The sequence below is a fragment of the Vulpes lagopus genome, chromosome 23 (assembly GCF_018345385.1).
Source record: "Vulpes lagopus strain Blue_001 chromosome 23, ASM1834538v1, whole genome shotgun sequence".
Taxonomy (NCBI): Eukaryota; Metazoa; Chordata; class Mammalia; order Carnivora; family Canidae; genus Vulpes; species Vulpes lagopus.
The window spans coordinates 39252882-39279768 of NC_054846.1; the positions used below are offsets into that span (position 1 = coordinate 39252882).

Consider the following 26887-nt stretch of genomic DNA (forward strand, 5'->3'; position numbering starts at 1 on the left):
GAAGTAGATTGTAAATTCCTGTTTACTTGCAAATTTATTGCTGTCTCCCAGAGCAGCATCTGCAAGAACAGAGCGGAAGGGAGGAGAGAATCCTGAGACTGGGGCCAGGGGGGCAGGAGGGGGGGCAGTTGCAGAATAAAAGAAGTTACTGGCAATGCCCTGGGGAAGAAGCAAAACCCCAGATGGCTATTGCTTCGAGAGAGGAAAGAAAGATCCAGGATCAGGGTTTCACCTATTCCCTTCTCTCCAGCTGATAGGTATTCACTTTCTTCCTGTGTAGCCTTACTGAAATCAGAGTAACAGCCCTGCTGCCTGTTATTTTTAAACAAGCAAAACTCTAGTCAACCTAACATTTGTCATCTGAGGAACACTACGTCTTTCAGCAAAAATGACGGCCATTTGTGTGGCTGTAGCACACCCCAGCTTTTTCACTGAGCACTTACCTCTTCTTAACACTCCTGCCCATCATCTATGCTGTGGCATTGATCTTCCCTGGTTACCGCAGAGTTACATGCCACCCCAGCAATGTGGTCTCTGGGGTCTGGAGACTTCTGCCTCAGAGTCCCTGCTGGAGCTTGGGAGCCCTTTAGAAAGACTAGGATTCCATTTGTGCTGGTTACAAACATCACCAGGAGGGGCACTCAGGTGAAATTTTTGCCTCGTTGTTGAACCTAATACAGTGTCTGTCAAAAGTATCTAATCCATCATTCTTTTTCAGTATTCTGTTTTTTCCCATTTTGAATATAATATAGCCACATAACAGAAGAAACTAAATCTTTCTTGCTAGCTATGTACCTGGAACATGGTAGAGATTTAAGAAGTACTTGTTGAATGAGTAAGTGTGTTGGATGGATGGATGGGGGATGGATAGGTAAGAGGTGGTACTTTCTCATAGATCTTTGGGTCTCATAAAGTTCAGTATTATCTGAAATGAATCACCTAGTACAGCATTAAGGTTGCCGATCCCAGAATGAGGAAGAAAGTCTTTTTAAACCTTCACTTTGACTCCACTAGGCACAATTAATGAAAGAAAAGGAAGGAAGAACACTTAGGAGCTCTGTGTTTATTCAACTCACTAGGACTCCTAATCTGAATATTATTTGCATTATGTAATCTTAAAATTTTTAATTCTAGCAAATTAATATGTGAGCATGTTGCTAGAGGAGAAACTATTTGCATTTTTGCTGCGATCTGCCCTGCCAATCACATCTCTAAATGCAATTATAATAATTAGTGCTTTTAATCAATTTCCAGACCTCTTTGCTCCATAGACCGTAAAGTGCAGTTAAGGAGCGTCATAAGTGAGACAATGGCAAAGACTCAATATCTTTCCCAGTGGTGGGTGTGTGTATAAGGCAGGAGAGGGAGGTCCCTCTGTTATTGGGCTTTCATATTCTTTCAGTGGGGCAGCAACATAATTAGAACGTTGTCTTGGAAAATCTAAAACATAAATTAGTTCTCTCTCGGATGCCTTAGTGCCACGACAATATTAGCTTTGTGGTCTAGGGAGGGAAAAGAACTTCTAAGGCATTTTATTTTTTGTGAATTTGGGGCTACACATAAAGACATTATTATTATTTTTTGATGAGGTGTCCCTGTCAATATTTAATAATGGGACCCTGTGCTATAAAAATAGATTCCTTGGTTGAAGAATGGACATAGGTAACACTCTACACACCAGGCAAGGCCAAAACACAACTTTCTTTTTCTTCCTTCTCCTCCTCCTCCTTCTTTTCCTTGTTTTTTTTTTTTTCTTTTCCTTGTTATCATTATTATTTTACCTCATTAATACTGATCTAAGGCAACTGGTTCCATGGGAAATGTGTGTGGACCTGCCCATACAATAAACACTGCCAGAAAATGGCAGAAATATTGAACATCCATTTAAAGACCAAAGAAGATAATTGTTAGACTAATTAATCATATACCGCTCAGGGTTACTGCTTCTTGGCAGATTGGCTATTTTAATTTGTTCGCTCTTCTTAGATTTGTCAGAATTTATGGTGGAGATTCTTTTCCCTGTACAGGGAAAGGGGAAATAAGAATGAAGAAGCAAAGTCTGTATTACCACCTTGAAAAAGAATAGGAAAATTGTGGTCTAATGAAACATGGTAAAAGAATCTGGAAAACTGGGTAGTGTGCTAGAACTTGGTGGCTGTTTTTCCTAAAATGAAATAAAGAATTCACGGAAATGCGAGGTGCCCTTTGACCTTCACCACCCTTAGAGTTCCAGAACACTGAAAAAATCTGTTCTCCTAATTTTGATCTTCATCTTCAAGATTGCAATTGCCTCCCAGGACTTTGTTTTATACATAAAGTTATTATCCCCTTTTGAATCAGGTCTGCTGTAAATGTTCATCATAATCACTGCTGCTTAATTTAGCAGATGGTTGGAACTGAACAATTCTTCTCCGAGGAATTAAATATGGTTATGTCATTTCCCAAGCTGATTTAAAAGAAGTAATCCGAGATCAAGTAATGTTTCATTTTCCCTATTATTTCAGAATTGTTGCCATAGATGTTTTCTTTTCCTCACATCTATAATTTTGAATATCTGTGATGAATTCCATTGGTCTTGCATTTTTTTTTTTTGGTCTTGCATTTTTTTAAGCTCTTGATGTTTTTCAATAAATAAATAAAAATGAATCAGTCATTGTACCCAAATCTCACTTTTTGCTACATGATTCATCCAGAGCCCCAAAAGGGATTTTCCTATTATATTTTCGCAGCACTGTTTCTCATCTGTTGTCAGCAAATTCAAGGTGGATAGAAATTATTTCTTACATCAAATTGTTGATACATGTTAGTTCCAACTCCCATGAATACCCTGGACTGCTCTCAAGATATCAGCGATCAAATACAATTAGCATGAAACAGAGAAGCCTCATCTAAAAATATTCTCGGTATCCCCTACCTACTCAAAATGTCACCTATGTTTTTGTTCAATGGATGTTCAATTGGCCAAGGACTGTTTTAGCAGGATCGCACATTTTGAAAGACAAGAAACTAAAAAGGCAGAGATTGCTTGTAGTTTCAGATCTGTATCTAAGTAACAGGGTCACTTCTTCCATCCTGGGGCTCTTCCAAAAAAAAGGTGGTTTTTCTAAACCAAGATTTCACTATTCATAAGGGCTTATTCTTATATGTAATTCAACCTTTTTGAACTTCCAATTTCTATGCTCTCCCAGCCTCCTACTGTTCCTGTTGATCTTCACTGTGGACGCAGTAGGAAGCCAAGGGAGGGTAATATTTGAGGGTGTGCATAGATGGTTGATTTAGTCAAGGGAGCTCATTACTATGCCATTATGTTTTGTATATAGAAGCTTTCTTCTGAGGAAGTACAGGATCTTAATTTCAAATAGGAAGTAAGCTTTGCAATTCCCCTGTGAAACTGGCAAATTGTATTAAAACAGACAGATGTCTTCCAGGGAGTTTTGAGATTATAAGAGAAAGTAGTTAGGAGACCTTGGTCTGTGTCTGTTTCTGCACTTGCTAGCTCTTTAGATCCCTCTGTTTTTGTACCCGCTTCACAACCACAAATTATGGGCATGAAGATTAATGGGATTGTGCATGTGCAAAATACAAATGTATTTAAAATGCATATACATGGACATTCTCTATGAAGCATAAAAATACTGATTGTGTATAAGTTGTTTTTAACATTATTTTTGGCAGTAGCCTCTCTTCTCTCTGCCGAAAGCTTGAGAAAAAGGAGTGATAAGATGCCATCTTGCGAGCACCCTTGGGACCTGCTTAAACTGCTTTCATTACTTCCTACCTTGGCATCCCCCTGAGGAGATAGAGGAAGAGATGCAAACTCTTCCCCATGCCTGGTCAGCTAAACCCCTTGTATCCCAGGCCCGAGGACGGCCGCCCCTGTGGTGGTGATGAATGGCAGCAAGGCCGGCTGAAATCAGTTTGCAGTTGGCTCCCCAAGAGAAACAGCCTCTCAGCCTGGCAGAGGGGAAACAGTAAAAGTTTTACAGTTGAACAAACTCATTTTCTAATCATGGTATATCTACTTATCTATCAGCAGTTGAATCCTGAACAATTACTCAATCTTTGTGGTAGTTCTTGTACTCTCGGCTCCCTCCTGCTAAACTAGAAAGAATTGAACAACTTTTCCAAATGATGAAAGAGTTAAGGGGGAAAACAGAGGGGAGCATCTGACACAGTTGCAGTCACCTAGTAGGTCTTCAATAAATGGTGCATCGTGTCTCTATCCCATCCCCATTCTTCTATTCTGTTGACAGCATCTAGTCTTTGCAGACCCCCTCTCCGTGAACCGGTACTCCCCACCCCATCCCACAAAGCATCATCTCCCCGAGACAAAGTATTCTGTTTTTCTTCCTATAAACTTCAGTGGTGCTCACTGGAAAAGTTATCCTTTTGTCATGATTTCTTGGCATACAGAGTAGCTTTCTAATTGTTTATTAGAATTATTATTGTGTTTTGTAAAACAGAAAATGGGAGAAAGAGCTAGAGAGTTCTTACGTGCTTTTCTTTTACACTGTAATATTTCCATTTAAGTTTTTGTCTCAAATTTAGTTTCATCCGAAAACAAGGCAAAGCTTTTCATCCGTAGCCCATTCTTTTATGGGGATTTATGAACTTTTACAGTCAGTTTTGCTGAAGGTTTGTGTTTATTTTGCTTTGGTTCCCTAATGGATAAGCCAAGAATGCAATCAGTTGTGTGATTCTGAGATAAGTTCTTCTAGCAAAACTTATAAAAAAGAGTAATTGCTATTAACATTTCATATGATAAATGAGTCAATTGAAAGGATCAGAATTTAGAACCATATGAGACCTTAAAGATCCCTTACTTCAATACTTTATTTTTAAACAGCTCTCATTATAGAACATTTTCAAATGTCATGGAGCGTTCTTCTCAACACATCACATATATTGTTTCAGTTCCACATTATCTCCATTTAACAGATTAAAAAACTGAGGACACAAAAGGTTTAATTGTCCAAGGTTGGGTGGCAGGGAAAGATTTAAAGATTATTGATTCTTAACCTTGGCTCTTCTCACTTAATAATGTTGTGTCCTTTTATATGAGAGGACACTGAGACCGAGGGTTCCTAGTTGGTTTGTAGAGGCTTATAGATCTGGGATGAGATGTTGGGGCTCCTGGAAACCCAGTTCAGTCTTCATTCTGACCATGTTGTCCATGAAAATCATAAGAGAAGGACTTCTGTTATATTTTCTCCTGAGGATTTTCACTTAATACTGAGGAATTAAGCAAAAACTTGGTTCCCGATCTTTTTACTTTGTCTCAATTTTCCATTTGTATTCATGTTTTCTTTCTCATAATTCTTCACTTCAGTTTCCATTGTATCATCTCCTTTCGTTACATACAAAACTTCTTAGACATAAATGCTATTGCACACTTAATAGACTACAGTGTAGTGTAAAAATAACTTTTATAGGAACTAAGGAACCAAAAAATTCATTTGACTCCCTTTATTGTGACATTCGCTATACTGGGATATTCGCTTTATTGCAACATTCGCTTTACTGTGGTAGTCTGGAAACAAATCCATAATATCTCATACCTGTGATCCATGAGCAAAATTTTTGCCTCTTATTCTTTCACCTTATGCTTTACTGGCCTGGGAGTTTTAGTTCTAGTGGAGAAATCCTTTTACTAGGGGATATGACAATGACTCCATTGAACTGAAAGTTAAGAATGCTGCTTGTCCACTTTAAACTCCTCATGCCTCTGAATCAACAAGACTGGCTCAGGTGATCGATCCTGACCACCAAGGGGGGGTGGGGAACTGGACTACTACTCCACAATGGAGGTGAGAGGAGGTCTGTCTGGAATAGAGGAGATCCTTAAGGGTGCCCCTTAATAGGACCATGCCCTGTGATTAAGGTCAATGGAAAATTGTAACAACCCAATCCAGGCAGGACTATGTCAGGGATGGAGGTTTAGGTCACCCCACCAGGTAAAGACCCAAGACCAGCTGAGGTACCTGATAAAGGCAAGAGAATACAGAATGGGTAATGGGGAGAGGTAGCTATAAATACCAGCTATGACCATGTGACTAGTTACAGAAACAAGGACTGTAACTGTCATGACTATTTGCTCCTTATTTTTGTTATGAATATGTGGGTACGTGGCATATATGCATACATACGAAGCAAATATTGCCTTCTTATATGCTTATATAACGTAAGATGCATTGACTTTATATCATGGGATTTCAGTGCTGTTAATTTGCAGCAGAGTATTTAAGTTACGGGCTATCAAGGAGAAGGGTTTAAACGTCACTCAAGGGTCTTACCTTTTCTTCTAGGGAAGGGGTTACTACATTTGTGGTCGTTTGTGAGATAGCTGTATAATGTTCAGTGGAATTATGATCTTGTTATTGTCTATATCTGGAGATTAAGTATGGCTTAAGCAGGTGCATATTGCCGCCAAGATAACAAGAGGTGGACTTGTGGTGATTAATTTTATGTGTCAACTTGACTAGGGCCACGGGTTTCCACACATTTGGTGAAATATCATTCTGAGTGTGTCTATCAGGGTGTTCTGGATGAAATTCACATTTGAATTGTTAGACTGAATAAAACAGAGCATGCTCCCAACGTGAGCAGGCTTCATTCAATCCATTGAAGGACTGAATAGAACAAAAAATTGAGTAAAGGAGAATTTGCTCTCTACCTATTCTCAAGCTGGGGCAACAGTCTTCTGCCTTCAGACTCACTCAGATCACAACTTAGGTCATTGGCTCTCCTGGTTCTCTAGCAAATCCTGGGACTACTGGGACTTCTCAGCCTCCATAGTTTTGTGAGCCAATTCCTTATGATAGCTCTATCTATCTATCCATCTCTCTCTTTTGAATCCATCTCGCGATCTATCATCTATCCTATTGGTTTTAGTTTTGGTTCTATTCCTCTGGAGAATGCTGACTAATCTACCTGCTTATGCCTAATCACTATTTGTGATTAAACAAACAATTATTTGTGAGATCATTTGTGGACTGATTACATGTCCTCTGAGTGTAGGAATAGTAATAATAGCTGTGATACTATTATTACAATATAATAATTACAAAACCATCCACAACAACAGCAATAATTATATCCAACCCTTGTTTTACAATTAAAATATTCCAGGCACTATTTTAAGTGCTCTTACAAGCATTAATTCGTACCATCCAGATGGAACTGGAGGGTATTATGCTGAGTGAAAAAAGTCAATCGGAGAAGGACAAACATTATATGGTCTCCTGCATTTGGGGAATATAAAAAATAGTGAAAGGGAATAAAGGGGAAAGGAGAAAAAATGAGTGGGAAATATCAGAAAGGGAGACAGAACATGAAAGACTCAACTCTGGGGAACGAACAAGGGGTGGTAGAAAGGGAGGTGGAAAAAAGAAAAAAGAAAGGGAGGTGGGCGGGGGGTGGGGGTGTCTGGGTGACAGGCACTGAGGGGGGCACTTGATGGGATGAGCACTGGGTGTTATTCTATATGTTGGCAAATTGAACACCAATAAAAAATTAAAAATAAATTCGTACCATCCATACAACAACACTTTGAGTTAGAAATTATTATGATCCCAATTTACTAAAAAGGAAACTGAGGCACAGAGAAGTTTACTAATATACTCAAAGTTATACAGTACATGCTACAACCAGGACTTAAAACCTAGCATGCTGGATTTAAATCTCCCACAAACCACATCTTACACACCTTATGCTATTATGGTTTGGAACCCCTAACAGAGGGTAGTGGTTTTCTTCATACTGTATGTATTCCCTACATGTAGTGTATCAGAGAAGCAACTTGAACATAGAGTGTGAGAAAATAGGTAGCATCCTGGAACTAGACCTACTGGATATGAATTCCAGTCCTAACTCAAATCACATCATTGTGTGATTTGAGCCAAGGTACTTAAACATGTCAGTGTCTCGGGTTTTTCATCTGCAAAATGGGGATGCCAACAGGTTTATTGTTAGGATTAAATAAATCAATACTTGTAAAGTGCTTAGAAGGTATCTAGCATTTCATAAGCACTCAATAAATGCTAGCTTTTATGATGATGCTGGTTTTACTCATCACTTTATCCCCAACACCCAGAAAAGGTCATAGAATATGGCACTCAGTAAATATCTGTTAACCTAAAGAATATGCTTGTTGTCTCCACGTTGTATTTGTTCATCAAACAATTGGCTGCTGCCTACCGTCCTCCCATTCATTCCTTCATCACCTATAATACATGAGACACTGTGCTAGATGCTAACCTGCAGAGATCAACGAGACATGCTCTTGACCCTAAAGGCATCCAGAGCCTAGTATGCAAACTGACATAATACACATGAGGTAATGAATGGAAAAGGCCCTCGAAACTAAACATTATAGGAAAATAGAAGGTAGAATGTATAAGTCTAGCAGAGGGGAGGTGGGGACAGGGAGTAGGGTGCCACTACCAACACCCATGTAGATGACCTCCTGTTATGAACTGTTTGTAATGACAAAGGAAAACAGAGTGTTCTCAGTAACCATTTCCCCGGGTATCAAGATAATGCCACTGGGGAAAACCAGTTTGTTAGGATGAGCAAATGCAAGTGTGACTTTACCTGTGGAGAGATTAGATGGCTATCTACTTACCGCATTTTGCAATACTGGGAAGTGTCCTCTGGCCTGCATGACTCTTCTTATGCAACTGAGAGTGAATAGGTTCTGCGCCTAAAGGAAAGAAAAAGGAGGGCCTGTCAGTGAGGAAGACATTTGCCTGCAGGGAGGACGGAATGCCCAATGAAGGCCACCTTACAGACCAGGGTAATTTTTCTCACATAATGGGAAGTCTGGCAGGAAAGCAGGTATTGGCCGTGGTTCAGTTGTTTAAAAATTTTATCAGGAACTCAGGGATCTTTCCTTTTCTTTTTAGGGTGCTGGCTTTTGCTTTTATATTCATCACCCCATGGTTGCAAGACGGTTGCTCTCATATCCAGATTTCACTTTTATTTTCAAGACCTGAGGGGCATTAAGATGCCAGCCTTTTATGAAGAAAGCAAAGTCTTTCCAGAATTTCCCCCAGCAGACCTCTGCTTGCATTTCATTGTCACATGGGCACTGCCAGCTGGATTGGAGCCTGGAAAAGCAAGAGACAGGACTATCACAATTGGCTTCGACCGGGGGTCGGCAAACTTCTTCTGTAACAGGCCAGATAGTAAATATTTTAGGCTTCGCAGGCCATACGGTCTCTGTTGTAATCACTCAATTCCACCATTCTAGCACGAAAGCCGCCATAGATAATCCATAAATGATTGAGTGTTGCTCTTTTCCAATAACACTTTATTTATGGACACTGAAATTTGATAGAACTCTCTCATATTATGAAACACTATTCTTCTTTTGATTTTTTTTTCAACCACTCAAAAACGTATGAACTAATCTCAGTTCCCAGTCCGTATAAAAACAGATGGCAGGCCTGATTTGGCCCATGAGCCCATAGTTTGCTGATCCCTGGCTGTACCAATGACAACCCATCAATTGGATCTGGGCAGAAAGCTATGACAAAGTTGGTCTTCTAATAATCGTCTCTAAGGAAGAAGTAAATGCTGCATAGACAACTAACAATGCTGCAGTTAAGGGTTGGTTTTATTTTCTCCATGCATGGACTTCGTAAAAAGTACTTGGTATTACGATCAGGCTAAAATATTTTCATTCCTTTCTCTTTCTTCCACTTTAATCTAGAATTTTTTTCTTATTCACAAAAGAGCTTTTCTCTACTCTATTAGAGCAGCTGGTATCCAGACCCTGGTTTTTAAGTAATTAATATTAGAAAAGTCTTTGATAGGGATATCTTTCAATCAATATGAGATTGATTACTCTGTTGCCACACTTTAGGGGAAAGCTGGAGAACCCTAAAATTATGAATTAGAAACTCTGTTCAAGTTCCATAAATGTTTCACTGTTTTCTTCCTGGACTTCCAGTGGTGAGGGAAATGCAAATGGAACCCCAGGATTCTGTTTGGGCTCAATATCATTATACATTCTCCATTTAGGGAGAGAGAGGGGAAAAAAAAGATTTGCAGCAAGAAAAAAAAAAAAAAAAGGCTCCCTCTTTATACATTGAATTACAAAGGCAATTTCCTTTATAGCCTACTTACAGGAATCCCTCTTAGCGTGTTGCCAACAGTATCACAACTTGTTTATTCAAAGGTTATGTGTGAATGAGAGCTTTTTGATATTAATCAAGTAATTTGCTAGCGTTGCTGGGAAAAGGAAAATGTTAGCTTTATCCTGAAAAATGAAACAGCCCATTAATCAAGTTCACTCTATTGAAGACAATTATGGGGAGAGAGAGGGCAAATAAACCCTTCAGATAAGAAATTCCTAAACTGATGAAACTTTTAATAGGGTTTGGCATAAATGCACAGAAAGTGATTAACTTTAATCACCTTACAAATTATATAGATCAGGTATTTATGGATTCAAAGTTTTACTGTTTATTATTAATTGAAAACGAATCTTACTGAATGTATCAAATTCAAAAACAAAACTCTGGCATATGGACTATTTTGTTGGTATTCATTTATTATCTCCAGTTAAAGTCAAAAGGTGAAATAGAATATGCATGTTCTTAAGCAACTGTCTTTTTCTTTTTCTTTTTTTTTTTTTTTTTTTTTGGTTCCCTCAGCAGCAAACTCTTTGTAGGTTTGAGACTGGGTCTCCATCAATCAAAATTAAATTCTGCAGTAGGAGGCATTTAAAATTATTTGTATAAATGTAGCTGAATGGGATAAGGTTGTGAGATAAGGGATATGAAAAATAACTCTGTTCTGAGGCAATCTGGTGCATAATAACGGGGGGGGGGGAGATGTCTTTTTTCTTTGTTCTAGCATGATGAATTGCAAAAATCCATTAGTCAAATACCAAGAGAGAGTTAAGTTTTATAAGCCAGGCATTATCTGAATTAGTTAATAATATGAAAGCTATGTAGGGAAAGAGAAAATTAGTCTCTTTATCCAATATTTTACAATATTGCCTCTTATTTCCCCAATTCACTTGCAAATTTATTGTTATTAAAAGTTTAAATTTTAAAATGATGTTAGTCATCAGGGAAATGCAAATAAATACCACGATGAGATGCCACTTCACACCCACTAGGATGGCTGTAATCAAAAAAGCAGAAAACATCAAGTGTTGGTGCAGATGTAGAGAAACTGGAATTTGTGTACATTGCCAGTGGGAAAGTGAAAAGCCATGAGAGAACAGCAGAAGCAGGGAGCTCAGAACCTCAGGATGTGAGAGGCAAGTATTCACAAAAGCCAGGGAGTAGCACCAAACACCCCATGGAAGATGGGATGGCCAAACATCAGGCTGAGCTCAGCTGACACCTGGATTGCGAGAAAAAGCTTCAAGAGGCCCAACTCTTTAATAAGAAGCAATTAATACCAGACCCCCAGCACCAACAAGTAAAGGTAACAAGGTGGCTGGAAAAAAACTAAATTATTTTTGTGAGCCCATTCATTCTTATAATTGAGAATATTATTGATTGTTCCCTAATCCTCTCAGCATATAGGGATGTTAGATGGAATCGGTCTCCAGTTTTGAGTGAAAAATCTTTCAGATGGAAACACTCCTCAATCCTATCTGAGCCTTAGAGACTAAGAGAATAAGAAACGGGAGCAAAACACCCCTAGTGTATTGATTGTGTCCATATGCATTAATGCCTGCCAGGGTTTAGACTAAAGTCATAAGATTAGGAGAAGGCCTCTTTTCCTTCTATAGAGAATCTCTTTTTTTTTTTTTTTTTAATTTATTTATGATAGTCACAGAGAGAGAGAGGCAGAGACACAGGTGGAGGGAGAAGCAGGCTCCATGCACCCGGAGCCTGATATGGGATTCGATCCCGGGTCTCCAGGATCGCGCCCTGGGCCAAAGGCAGGCGCCAAACCTCTGCGCCACCCAGGGATCCCCTCTTTTCCTTCTGAATGTGATCTTGTGTAAGTTATATGGCTATTCTGGTCTCTTCTTCCTCATCTGGAGTTTGCATTTGAGGATAATTATGTTTCTCTTGCCAACTTTGCCAACTTGTTTTCAAAGCTAAATGTGAAAAATATGAAGCCTTTTGAAAACTCTAAAATGCTCTGCGTACAGAAAATATAATTACAACAGGAACAAAATATTCAGAATGAAAGGGTGAAATGAAACTTCGTTCATTCTGATTTAGATCTCTGGGCCAGGCCCCAGAGCCCAGACTTCTCAAGGAGCAAGTTGAACGAAGTTGCCATGTATGAGACACAATATCACCTGGGGAGGGAAAGCCAAAGTAGGGTGACACAACTGGAGTGTCCCAGTGGTCACTTCATTTTCATCAGTGCTCAGAATTAGTGTGTGGTTTTCGGTACTAGAAAATCCATACTGTTTGATCATTTGACTAATGTCTCCAAAAATAAATACATTTTAAAATAAGATATTTAAAGATCAGTTTGGTAATTAGTCTTATTCCAAAAATGGAGAGCAACTAATCTACATTTGCCATATCTCCTCTTTATCTGAGTGGCATTTCTTTTGCAGAATAAGGACAGGAAAGTGCCTTATATAAAAGAGTGATTTGATGAATCACAGCAGCTGCTTGATTGTGACAGGCGGAGGAAAGTGTGAATAGAGATTTGCTAAGGTGTTTATAACAGTATCTTAAGAAATGTCTGCCCTCATCTCCTTTTGACTCCTGCTTGTCTGGATTTAAGTCACTCACCCAAGGACAAAAGCTTTGATCTCACTTTATTTCCTCTGTTAATCAAAACACCTCAAATTATGTCTCATTCTTCATGACTTCCTCTCTAGAGGATCAAATGTTTGGACTTACGTTTAGTTGCAGACTTCCCAGACAGAGTGTGTGTGTGTGTGTGTGTGTGCGCGCGCACATGTGCATAACAGGAAGAAAGTGGACGGCTGAAAGGGAATCAAATAGATTAGCCAATCATCATAAAGCTTTTTAGCAAATACATTTACTGTTGTTATACTGCAATCAGAAGAGGACATGCTTGGGGATCCCTGGGTGGCGCAGTGGTTTGGCGCCTGCCTTTGGCCCAGGGCGCCATCCTGGAGACCCGGGATCGAATCCCACATCGGGCTCCCGGTGCATGGAGTCTGCTTCTCCCTCTGCCTGTGTCTCTGCCTTGTCTCTGCCTCTCTCTCTCTCTGTATGACTATCATAAATAAATAATATTAAAAAAAAATATTTTAAAAAAAAGATTTAAAAAAAAAAAAAAAAAAAAAAAAGAAGAGGACATGCTTTACAATTATTCTCCGGCCTATAAAGAGCTAGTGTAACTAGTATACATGTAACTAGTATACTCCAAAATCCTTGAATTTCACATAGAATAGACTCAGTTAAAATAAAGAAAAAACCTTTCTAATTTCTTCATGATCATCATCCAACATGTTCACGACTCCTGGAATCTTACACATTGCACCTGCTGCAACAGGCACATGAACTTTGGATCACTGATGCACCACGGCTGGGTCAGAAGAAATAACCAAGCACTGTCATCAGATGACAGGAATGGATCTTTGGAAATGATTTCATCTACCCAAATACTTCCGTGTACCACTTTTACTTAGACCAGCTGTGTTTGGTTAGATATGCTTCATAAACTTATTCTAAAATGAAGAGTTCATGTCTTAAACGAGGTACCCAAACTGAATTTAGTGACATAGGCGTTTCAGACAGTAATATCTTCCATGTATGCAATCCATAAAGAATCCATGATCAAATCTTTCCTGGCAAACTTTGTGTCTATCCTCTACTCCAAAGAAGAGATGTTTTCACAAACTCTGGATGGTTGGTTTTGGGCCATGAAAGATGTAACCTGCAGCTGGTACTTGAACATGTTATCTGCTACCCTGGATCCACTGTGAATGTGTAGGTTTAGCTAAGTCATTTGTCCCAAACTATAACTTTCTCACTTATAAAGTGCAGAGGTCAAATCTAATGTTGCAGATGTCTCTGATGTCACTACTGTAATTTCTACAAGGATGACTTTGTGGCCACTTGAGAAATAGCAGAGGGCTAACTCATCTTCAGCATCATTCACAAAGCAAAATTTTGGAATACAAGTCCAAACAATAATTAGTTCTATAAACAGAAGTGACAACAAAGTAGCCAAAATTTCCTTGACTAACTTTGTAGAAGGAGATAGGCACTGCTGGTATATTCACATTTTATAAATATCACTGACAGGGTAATTGGGAGAGTTATACCCAAAGGCATATAATAAGCATGATATCGAGGTACTACTTTTCCATATCATGTAATATAAAATTATTCAACTAGATATTAATAGAATGCTGTAACATCTAAATATTGGCAGCATAGGACAGATTTCCAAAAATATACTTTGAAACACCATTATTCCCAAGTGAAATTTCCCAAATTGTCATTATCATAAAGTATGGGCAAAGGCACATTTACAGAAAAGTAGCCTATTGCAAAGGAAACATAAACTAGCCAAACATTAAGCATAACAACGTATTTAAAATAACAGAGAATTTTAAAAATGAAAATGGGGCAGCCCGGGTGGCTCAGCGGTTTAGCGCTGCCTTCGGCCCAGGGTGTGATCCTGGAGACCCAGGATCGAGTCACACATCCGGATCCCTGCATGGAGCCTGCTTCTCCCTCTGCTTGTGTCTCTGCCTCTCTCTCCCTCTCTGTGTGTCTCTCATAAATAAATAAAATATTTTAAAAATAAATAAAAATGAAAATGTATTGTGATTATTAATTTGTTCTGTGTAATTTGATAAGTTGATGCCTGCAGAGTTAAAAAGCCCATTATTATTGTGAGAATCCGTATGGCCATTACTTGCTAAAGGAGATTAGAACAAAAGGGCCTACAGGAAAACCAAAGGTAAACGCACTTGTTTCTGTTCCTCACGCACGTATCCTCACCTCTCTCCTTCCTCACCAACCCTGATTCTTCTGGTAATGAATGATCTTTTATACTATACGAGAGAAGTATCCAGATGCAAAAGGCATTTCGATGCTTTTATGAGATTTTTGGTATTTTTGAAAACAAACTAACTTGCTTGATTTTTCAGTACACATTTCCAACAACCTCATTAGTCTCTAGCTGCCTAGCGATACTACCAAGAGAAAGTTCTCAGAGGAGTTATTTTACTTGGAGTCTTCTAAGATGGAAAAGGAAGAGACATGATAGAAATTATTAGAAAAAGCATTTCTAGAAGTCTTGAGCTATTACTTGAAACATAGAACTCTATTCTCTCCATCCGACTGGAGACCAGCTGACAGCTTTGTCTTGAATGAGCACAACTCCTGTCAAATCCAAAAGAGGCAGGAGAAAATTTCAATATATTTCAGGTCAGAATAGATAGCCAGTTCTGGTCTAGACTTCAATCAGCCGAACCTGTTTTCAGCCTCTGCTGTGGTTGTATTATAAACCACTCTCTTATTTTACCACTTTTTCCCCTTACAATATAGTGATAGATTATTGGGCAACCACAAAGGACACAGTCTCAAGCTGTTCTAATCAGATCCTCCACCTCTATGACAAAAATTTAATTATTTCCAGTGGCAATTAATAGTCAATTCCCCACGCGTCTATCCTTTCTCTTTCCACCTTGACTTTCTCCTTTTAGGATCTCTAGCAACTTTTCCCAAACACCATTTGAGATATTATGTTAACTTCTTAGATTCCTATAGGTATATATTAATGACCCCTTCATTCATCTCAAATATTTGCAACTTTTATTCGACCCAACAATTTTCTTGCTAAACAAAAGCTCTTCTGTCCATTCTTTGGAAGTAGACAAATAACACAGTAATGTCAGAGAGCAGTTGTAAAAAATTGAAGAAGTGTTTTGAAAAACTTAGGAGAAAAATGTCACAGAAATTTCAAGTTAACGGAACTTCAAATCCCAGCAGTGCTTCAGGGAGAAAAACACATCCCAAAGTTCTACAAATAACAACAGAAGGCCAATATGTGGTGAAGTGGCAGATGGAATATGAAAGCTGACTCGAAGGCCTCTCTGATTACATCCTGCAGGAAGACCACCCAAAATGACACGGCAAGAAGGTTAAAATCCTGGTACACATGCCTCTTTCTCTACTGCAAAACTAAGCATAACAGAGGTAGTACAATTGCATCAGCCTTTCAGCTTGTCCTTTCCTTCTAGTGTGTGGCAGCTCTAAGACTTAACCCAAGATAATCTAGCAATACCCATGAGTTTTAAATAGTAAATAGTAGGAGGCAACTTCTAGAAATTGAAAATATGTAAATTAAGTGGCATCTCATATTCCAAAGGTACAAACAAATGAATTGGAATTACTGGAATTCTTAAATTATCCCTAGAAACCCAGTTTCTTCCCTTGTAATAGCAAAAATGACCAAGACTTAGATACATTTTTCTTTTGTACTAGAAATGGGTACAGTGAGAAAATACAGCCCTAAGGCAAAAATATCAAGTGAAAAGAGTTGCTGAATTTCCAGTCTCAACTTTTTTAGAAAGCGATTAAAAAAAAAAAATCAGGTTGATCATGAGCAAATAACAGATGGAGTTCTTTCATTTACAGGGTATTTTACGTGCTACTCAGCAACAGTGTGCCAGGCTGAAGCAGCAGTGCCAGAAAGGAAAGACATGGCCATGACGGGTTTTAGAGCAGAGGGCTTTCAATTCCGGTTAAAACTATAGTTTGATTTAAAAATAGAATGATGGGGATCCCTGGGTGGCGCCAACGGTTTGGCGCCTGCCTTTGGCCCAGGGCGCGATCCCGGAGACCCGGGATCAAATCCCACATAGGGCTCCCGGTGCATGGAGCCTGCTTCTCCCTCTGCCTGTGTCTCTGCCTCTCTCTCTCTCTCTCTCTCTCTCTCTCTCTCTCTCTCTCTCTCTCTGTGACTATCATAAATAAATTAAAAAAAAATTAAAAAAAAAAAATAGAATGATGTAATTAGTTCAGGTAGCCGGCTCTCTTAATAATTGACATTTCTACAGCCTGGTATGCAACTGCCACTAACTAGTTCTGGGAGCTTAGTTGAGTCCCCTCATTTGAGGGCCTTCTGGTCTTCAGGTTGAAGGTAAATGGGTTTAACTGCCTGTTCACTGAAGTCTTTTCTGGCTCTCACAACCTAAAATTCTAAGACTTTTTCATGCACTACCTCCGTCTTAGTCCGTGTGGGCTGCTGTAGCAAAGTACCTCAGACGAAGCAGCTTATACACAACAGTGATGTATTTCTTCCAAAGGCTGGGAGCCTGGATGAGGGGGCCAGCTTGGTCACGGGAGGAACCACTTCTGGGTGACACGCTGCTCACTGTATTCATCTGGAGGGAGGGGTAGAGAATTCTTTGGTGCCTCTCTTATCAGAGTGTTAATCCCACTCATGAGGGATCTGCCCTCAAAAACTAATCATTGCCCTGCTCCCCCACCTCCTACTAACATAATCTATGGGCACATGAATTTTGGGGGGACGGCAATTTCCTTCAATCTTCTTACCTGCAGTGTGAGAGGTAGAGAGTGTGATTTGGGGAAAATGGAATAGCTAGACAAATGCCAAGGCGGACGAGAAACCTCATCTCTGGACTTGGGTTCAGAGCCTGAGCGCTCACATGACACAAGATATGTGAGCACAGGACACCACGGGGACAGGCTTGCTAGCTTTGTGACCCAGACAAGTGATTTCATACCTCTGAGCCCTGCTTTTCTTAACTATACAGCTGGAATGTAACCATGCACATCCATATGATGTTTAAAAGTAAAATCCTTATAGCTAAATTTATCCTTAATAAAGGAATTAGGCAATATGTAATTACGTGGTTATGTAGTGACAATTTTAACAAGACGATCAGATTTCCTGCCAGTTTACACCTTGTCTAGGAATCAAGATTTTTTTTATAGCTGACACCCGAATGTGCCATACCATGTCTCTCAACAGAACAGGGTTGTGCTTTCTTCTAAGATCAGAACTAGAGCATCAGGGTCTTCTAGATATGGCCATTTTAACCAAATGACCTATGAAGCAGAGAGAATGGGCTGTGCTTGGGCTATTTCCTGACACTTATCTATAGTCCATCAATAAAACAAAAATTACGTCATCTTTTTTGGAAAGTGGCAAATCTGATGTTATAGGCAACCCTTAATGTCATTATAACTATTACAAATTGATGATGTGTCTCTTTGACTCTTAATCTCCATCTTTTTAAAAATTTTTTTTTCAATCTCCACCTTTTTAATACTTTTTCCAATTTCTGTTAAAATCCACGAGAGCATCAAGTATTGTTGCTATAGAAGATGTAAAAAAGGCTTATACGACACATTTGTTATCAATGCTTTATTGTTGAAAACAAAATTGAAATTCTCTGGCACATAAAACAATTATTTCTACAAAAGGAAAGCCTACAAATCTTGATAATTTATACAAATAACAGTTTCTCAAAAAATAAAACTTTAATTTAGTAAACTTGTCTTGTGCTCTATATTTTTAGCACTGTCTGCAATAATCCACCATAAATCCCTGAGCGGAGACATTTTTTGACCGTGTTCTTTAGTGCCCCCCCCACCCCCCCAAGTTGGTCAGTTACTAATAAGCCAGCCCTGTAGTGAAAGGTGTCAGGGTCATTTAGCTATTAAAGATCCATGCATTTTATGACACAGGCCCAATTATTAATGCTACTTGGGAACTGGGTCAACATGAAGTGCCTCTACTGTGTGCAATCAGCGAACCTATTAAGAACCAAGTGTCTGAAAGGAAGAACATTAACAACAAAAAAGACATAAAATGTTAAGACTAGGAAGTCATCATAGGTCAATAACTATTTAAATAAATAAAAAATGTTAGACATTGAATTTATCTCTATATCCTTATATTAAATTCCTTATTTATTTACTTATTATTATTTTTTTTAGCAATTGCCAATGCGCTAGAAGATGAAAAATACACTTCAACCCACACTTTTGGTTTGACCACGGGTTTGTTGTTGTTAAATGTTAAATATCATTCTGAAAACACAGTGATTTAGTTATAATTTAACTTTTGGCCCTTCCATGAAATGTTTACAAGGTAATATACATATTAGGAGGGCCTTTCTTATTAACGCCATCAACAAACTTCTTTTACTACATCTGGCCTTCTCACAAAAACACTAATGCCATAGGAATACTACTTTAAATTCTTTATCCCACTTTATTCGGATATGTAGCAATACATATAAGATATGGAGAAAGCATAATATGATCCACTTGTATGGCATACAAGTCCAGCTTCCTTTTAGTGGGGATGCTGACCTGATATTTACAGGAAGTATTAAAGGAAAGAAGAAGAAGCTAATTTTCAGTTCCAAAGAACTGAACCTCATGAATCAGGCGTTTGGTTATTTTACTATGGTAGAATAATAAATAAATAAATATGTAGGGTACAGTCTAGCTACTTTCTCTATGAAGAAGTTGATAGTGAACTGCTTTTTGGCAAAGTTAATATTTAGTAGCAGAGTTTGCAAGTCAAAATAATGTTCAATAAAATGCTTTACTTCATTTTCCCTTGTATCATGATCACTGGAGTGGTTACTAATAGGTAGAGAAATAAAATATCAATATGCTAGTGAAGGAGAGTTTTCAACTGTGAAAAAAAGCACTTGGCAAAAGACCTAGAAACACACAGACTGATGCTGTACTCTACTGCAGCTTAAAAGAAGTCATTTTCAATGTCTTTTAGGAAGAGCAAAATACAGTAAAAATAATTCCTTAAAAACATCAGCATTGCTTTTTAGGAACCTATCAGAAAGTAATTAGCATTTTATACCAACTCTTTCCAAAATATACAATCACTGGCAGCCGTTATTATACACTCCTTTGTGCAGACTTGATTTTTTAATCAGTAACATCTGGGAAGCACGTAGCATCTTCCCTTTTGTCTAATAGCTGCTGGTTAGTTATGGAACTAGAACACTTTTAAGCTCTTTAGATTTAATCCTTATATAAGCATGCGCATTAACCAGGAATAGCCATTTCCAAAGCCTAAGCATTAATATAATTAATTCTCCTAGGCAGTTTGGGGGAAAATGTTGGTGACATTAAAATGAAAAAAAAAATGACTGCCTGACACGGATAAGGTCTCCCCAACCCCTCCTGAAACACCAGTGTGAAGCACGGTTAGCTCAGCTCAGAACATGAGAAGCAAACGTTGTCCAAAAGAAATGAAGACTGTGACATCCAAATCATAAAATGTTATGTGCATTAATCAAGAAACAACTATAGATTGACAGATCCTGACATACTAAAAAAAAAAAATTTCCCTCTAAGTTTCAGAAATTGATAAGCAGGCTGTCCCAAAGAGGGAAGACAGCAGCGTCAGGACAACCGGCCAGCTCACTGGGATTCACACACCACACTTTAATCATTCCCTATTAACACTTGATCTTAGTTGTTTATCAGGGCTGAATGGACACTCTGACTTCCTCTCACAGTGTTTAAGGAACAATATAATTTCTAAATTAGCTTTTAAAAATGAACAAAATTTGTAACTTGGATTCCCTCCCTGCCCCCACCCCCCTCCCACCCCCCAATGCCGTAAGATCCTGTTTTAAGTGCTCTGGTTTATAGTTCTATGGGTAACAATTACATCCTTCAGGAAGTTTCCAATGTTCCCCTTTTTGGTGTTAACGGCTGTGCCAACAGCAAAGCGAATACTCCCAGAAGTGGCAGTGACCTCAGTGACCTCTGCCCCCGTCCTGAAGTCCATACTAGCTCTTGTCATAGCACTGCTGGTAAGTTCTGTTCATTAATGAAGCCAGCTTTAAAATATGGAGGAGGACGAGGTACTGCCCTCCTGTGTCAGGTCTTGGAAGTCTTTAAACCTTGCTTTTCCATGATATTCCACAGTTTGCGGAGATTGGACTGCGTGATGACGTCATCAGGCTTGAGCTGCAGAGCCCTCAGATAGTTGGCCTCAGCCTTCTGGAGGCGCCCATTGAGATGGAGAATAGCCCCCAGGTTCATCAGAGCCGCCGGATACTGGAAACAGAGAGGGAGGAAAATGATTAAGAGGCTTGTTTCAAGCCTTCCTTCCTTCATGGAAGACAAAAATCTTCATCCACTTATGCAAATGATTCCCTTATGTTTGGAGGCATTTTATGGAAGCAATTTAGCAATTTATACAAATAGACCAAGATAACTAGAAAGAAAAAAAAAGTTTTCAAACAGCTGGTGTACTTTGTGCTTTAAACAGGGCAGGCAGCTAGAAAAATATTCTTCAGTGAGAAAGCATGGATTACATATGAAAACCTAGCAACCAAGTCAGACTGTACTTTCCGAAGAAAAATAAGTGAAAAGTCCTACACTGTCAGAAAGAACTGAACTTTCTTTTTTCAACTCAATGCCAAGAAATACTAAGTTGGAGAAGTTGACAAATCTATGTCCACCCACTCTTTGTTTCCTCTTGTTAGCAATATTCCAGGCCATTTAGGCAAACATAAGTAAATAAGTTAAGAAACTGTAAAATCTTACTGATGTTTTCAGGGTAAAAACCTTGAAGAAAAATTCAAATGTAATCGCTAACATCCCTTCCAAATCTAATCCAAGTAGCTTAATGAGACAAAGTTCTCATTTTTAAGTCAATTTTTAAACTTCTAATGGCAAATATTTATTATAAATACAGCAAATAAAAACATACCGAAACAGATAAAATGTAGTACAGAAAAATATAACCTCTGTAAGAAAAGTTTTATATTATTTGTTTAAAAGTAGTTGTGATTTCTTGAACACAGCTTTTTTTTTTTTTTTTTTTTTTTTTTTTTTTTTTTTTTTGTGATGTGTGATATTTGCAAAACAAACATCACATGAACGGCCAAGTTAAAAAAACAAATTTATGAGTTATGTACCAGTAGCTTAACACAAGGGTCTCCAGCCCAAAATTCTCAGACATTAGTTAACAACAGCAGAAGTCTGTTGTTCCTTGCTATCTACAATATGTTCCTTGCTATCTAAAAGTAAAGGCTGTTCTGCTCTTCTCTTGTCGCTAGAACTTTCTGGCTAACACAGAACAGCTAATATTTTGGCAGTTATACAAATGCATATTTCAAATATCAGATAAAACTAAAAATGTTTATGCTAAGATTGTGTTTTTGTTTTACAGATGGTGTCAACTATTAATTGTCTTGGCAACTCTGATGCAGTGTAAAATAATTCACAATTATTTTTACAATTTAGTATTTTCACAAAATGTGTGCATTTTTCAGCTGAGTCCATGTGACTCCACTCTTTTCTGTAAAAACAATTACTTCTGAACCAAAACAATGCTGGGGGCAGGATTGAATAGCTCAGAGTAAACCAACTGTAAAGAGATGATCAGATTTGGATTTTAAGAGGTCTGGATTTGAATTCTTGCTCAACCACCGACTGTGACCTTGGGTGAGGTCCCCTATCATATTTTTCCTCCTTTTTTTTTTCTACTTGAGGTATATAGCATATACATGCTTGTGATTTTTATGCTGTTATACATACTTTAAAATTTTTATTTCAATGGCTACGTAATACGTCTCTGGATGTAGAGCAAAATTCTCTTAAGTCCTCAACTATGGGGTATTATTTTCAAACCTGTCTAGATCCTTTTTTCTCTTCCAAAAATAATGTTGCAAATATAAGCTATTCCTGACCTTCAAAAAGCTTTTGGTCAGGATGACTCCATACTTATCAAGAAAAATACAGATGGTCAATTTCTAATTTTAAACCCCAATCCAAATAAACATAGCCCTAAATGACATGTACAATGAAGCTCCACCCTGGAAACCTAAAATAACACCACCTACTCTATGTTCCTAAAAGAACTTTGTTATCATTCCACCCATTATTATCTTGGGTTTCTTGATGCCTAGACACATTTCTGAATTATATTCCCTCATAGAGCGTAGTACAATGATCAGTAAAAAGCTACTAAATGGATGGCAAAGTGTGTTCACAGCCTGAATTACTAGAGATGCTAAATAGATAAAATATTCAGACTTCCGCTCTCCTGGGTGGGAGGAGAGGATATGGGGAGGGAGGACCACAGTTGGAGACCATTCCTGGCTCACCATAAATAGAAGAGGCCCAGTGACGGGGGCTGAGAGAAACCAGATGGCTCTGTGGGATAGTCATTATTTCTTGAATCACTTTATTATCAAAGTATCTGTGCTTAACTATAATTACAATTCAAGGGGATTATTAAAAACCCTCCAAAGTTACAGAGTCACAATGTCTAGGTACCAGTGTCAGCTCTGCCCAAGATGTGAACACTTGGACAAGTTGATTGAACACTTGAGACCTCTGTTTCTTTTATTTTTTTACTTTTTTTATTTTTTCAAGATTTAATTGATTTATTTAAGAGAAGGGAGCCTGATTTGAGGCTGGATCCCTGAGATCATGACCTGAGCTGAAGGTGGACACTTAACTGACTGAGCCACCCAGGAGCTCCGAGACCTCAGTTTTTTCTAGAAATGGGATGAGAACAGTATTTGCTTCATAGATTTGCTGCTGAGATTATATGAGAATACAACTTTGTTATTGTCCTTTTCTTCTTTTCTTTCTCCTTATCATCTCAAAAACACAAAGGAAAATCTCCTATCAGTGGGCCTGAGTGACCACTGAATGTAAGTGCTGTGGATCTGTGACCTGGCTCTACCTATCTAGCATTGTGGCCTTTTCTCAGGCTAAACCTGGAAGGGGGAGATGTGAAAACACGTGGTGAAGTATGCCCAGCCACATAAATAGGCTTTACTATTGTTTCTGAATTGCAGCGCGGGTTCTTCTGTCCTTGGAATACTTTGAAGACACTTTCCTGCCATCAAATGTTGAAAAAAGAAAAGTGGATATTGTTCTAAAAAAAACCCCACACAATTAGGAAGTTAAATCTGTCATCAAAATGAGTTCTGAATGCTAATTATAACAGCATTTTTGGAATTACTTTAGTTTCATATTATCTACCCTCGTATGTAACTCATTAAACAAAAAATAATAAAATATTGACATTATGAAGTTAAAATGGGATAACAGATCCCATAAAAGTTCACATATATTCATTAGCTGTGTTTGTTAGAATAAAAATCCAACTGAACTAAAAATGTATTTAAGAACATAATACATATTTTTAAAGATTTTTTTTTATTTTATTTATTCATGACAGACACAGAAAGGGAGGCAGAGGGAGAGGCAGAAGGAGAAGCAGGCTCCATGCAGGGAGCCCAATGTGGGACTCGATCCCCAGACCCCATGATCACACCCTGAGCCAAAGGCAGATGCTTAACCACTGAGCCACACAGGTGCCCCCAAAACATAATATTTTTAAACCTCTAGAGATTTCTATGTTTGGATGTAACATTTTGGTTTGATATTGTCTAATCCTCCTACCATAAAAATAAAAAAAAGTTTTTTATTTTAAAAACCTACAAACATACATTATTATGGAATGTTTTTCAAAACCTCACTATAGTTTCTTATTTGAGTGAGTGGAAACTGAGGAAATTTGCATGTATGCTCAAAGGTAACCTAATTAACAGGTACCACTGCCTTAGGTAACTGAAAGTGTCAACAGTTATTTTGACATAAACAATTTCATGTGTTTGTTAAAAATTTACGAATAAAACTAGATATAGACTATTTTGCTATATGGTTGTTTTCTCTCTTCATAGACAAGCCTTCCCAGCAGTGACCAGGGTTAGCTTACTGGATGCCCAAGGGACTGAGTGCCTGCAGGTCCCCTAGTCTTGCCTCTAGCTCAGGGAGCGACACAAACATCCCCTGGAAGCTTGGTAGAAATGTGGAATTTCAAGTGTTAAATGAGCGAATCAGAATCTGAATTTTAACAAGATCCCCAGGGGGTTTTGTACGCTCATTACAATGGAGAAGCACTGTCCTAGAGGTTTTTTCCTGATCTTGGATCATATTATTTTCCAACTTTTGAGTTTCCTACAGGAGGATGAAGTCCTGTATTGAACAAAGAATGTCAGATCAAATGCCTATTCTCCCACAAAGTCAATTCTTTTGGCCACGCAGTTATTTATGGTAAATGTTCAAATGAAACTTATATTAACAGAAGTTGTAAATGACTAAATTTGACAGGAGAGGACATAAAAAGCCTTTTCATAACCAAATGGGGCCATGGAAAAGTTTTTAAACAGAATTAAAGACTACCTAGCTCTGTCACTGAAATGCAAGAAACCCAGGTGACTGTCTGAAGCCACACTGGTGTCCTTGCTCTGTGCCCCCTGTGACTCATGGGCAAAGGAAGAGAAACCCAACCACAGCAGCTGATGTCTTCCCTCACACACATCCTCTTTTATTAAAGACAGCTGATGAAATTTTCAGCATGTTAACAAAAGACAGTCTGCAGCTTGCAACCCAGTAAAATGGAGCTTGTGGCTCCGCACAACCAATGATACCGCCTCCCACTTCACAGCCCAGAGACGGGAAGCAGATCTTTCTTGTTTCTTTGAAGAGGACAGATGCTTCACATCCAAGGGGCTGACTGGTAGCCCTACTGCGGTAACAAATGACGTTTTTTTTCAAGTCTCTAAGGAATTATGACTTTATTGTTACTGGACTGTGGTATTTGGCTTCTTTCTCCAACACTGGAGGAAATAAGTAAAATTCAAATAATAGGTATATATTGGGGTGGAGTAAGCAAAGGCAAGTTTATGCAGGTCTGATTCTAACCTAACACCTTTGAGGCTCCCAGGGAAATCAGCTGAGCTCACTGGGCATCCCAAGCACACAGGATTAGAAGACAAAGTTATTTTCCTGGCCTTTGCCTGGAAAGATACCTATAGAGGAGGAATTGTAAAGCCACAGGGGGAGTTAGGATTGGGCACTCATGTTTCCATTGAGAACAGGACTAAAATGTAGAACTCTGGACAGAGGATTTGGGGAGAGCCTAGGAAAAGGAAAAGGGATTGGCTGAAATGGTCTTGTTAGGCAGGAGCTGGAAATACACAGAGTGTTTGGGTTTTCTTATCCCATTAGTCCTTGTGAACCACTTCTGTTTTGTGGAGGTAAATCAATAGGCAACAGAAGCTTTGAAAAAATGAAAACACAAATATTTGATCAATATTTCTAATTTTATGGGGATCCCAGGGTGGCTAGGCGGTTTGGCGCCTGCCTTCGGCCCAGGGCTTGATCCTGGAGACCCGGGATTGAGTCCCACATCGGGCTCCCTGCATGGAGCCTGCTTCTCCCTCTGCCTGTGTCTCTGCCTCTCTGTCTCTTTCATGAATAAATAAATAAAATCTTAAAAATTTTTTCTAATTTTATAAATCTATTTCCATTCAAAGTGTTGCTGAATTTATTGATATAGTTGTATATTTATTGTCATATGAACTAAATAACTTTTGAGGAAGGGTTTCTGAAGTTATTCAGCTATTAACAAACACACTACAAATTTGGGGGACATTTGCAAGATAACCACCTTTAACTTCTCTTCTGAATATAATTTGCAAAACTTAAATGACTTTACTCAGTCTGAAGTTTTTAATGGTTTCACACTTTTTTCAAATAGTTACCGAATAAGTTAACAAAGGCTACGTACTGCCGCTCAACTGTATTCAGTTTAAATTGGCTTACCCAATTGAATTTACTGGAGCAGTAACTGTATCACGATGCTTAAAAAATAATGGTAAAAAACTTTGAAGAAATTATTCATGAAAAAGAGTATTTATGCATAAATTTAAAATTCTCTATTGTGCCTTGTACATGGCAGATATTTAATAAATAATTACTGAATGAAAGACTATCTGTCAGGCTATGGAAAAAGAAGTGTACCATGAACTCAAAGCTTGATACCTTATTCCTCCTGTGTTCCAACATCATTCCTCCTCCTCTGTCTCACTGGCATGCTTATCGGTCAATGCCAAGCTAGAATCCTGAGTAAACTATCCTTGATT

The 26887-nt window shown here is 38.4% G+C and overlaps 1 protein-coding gene across 2 annotated transcripts in view; it reads right to left on the reverse strand.

The window, feature by feature from the left end:
• Positions 1–18297: 18297 nt before the first annotated feature.
• TMTC2 (transmembrane O-mannosyltransferase targeting cadherins 2) overlaps positions 18298–26887 on the reverse strand; it is a 390967-nt gene continuing 382377 nt past the window's right edge. For both annotated transcript variants that reach the window (XM_041738923.1, XM_041738922.1), the window contains one exon: positions 18298–20990. In XM_041738923.1, coding sequence (XP_041594857.1) covers positions 20811–20990 — 180 coding nt within the window. In that variant the 3' untranslated portion in view covers positions 18298–20810. The remainder of the gene's footprint in view (positions 20991–26887) is intronic.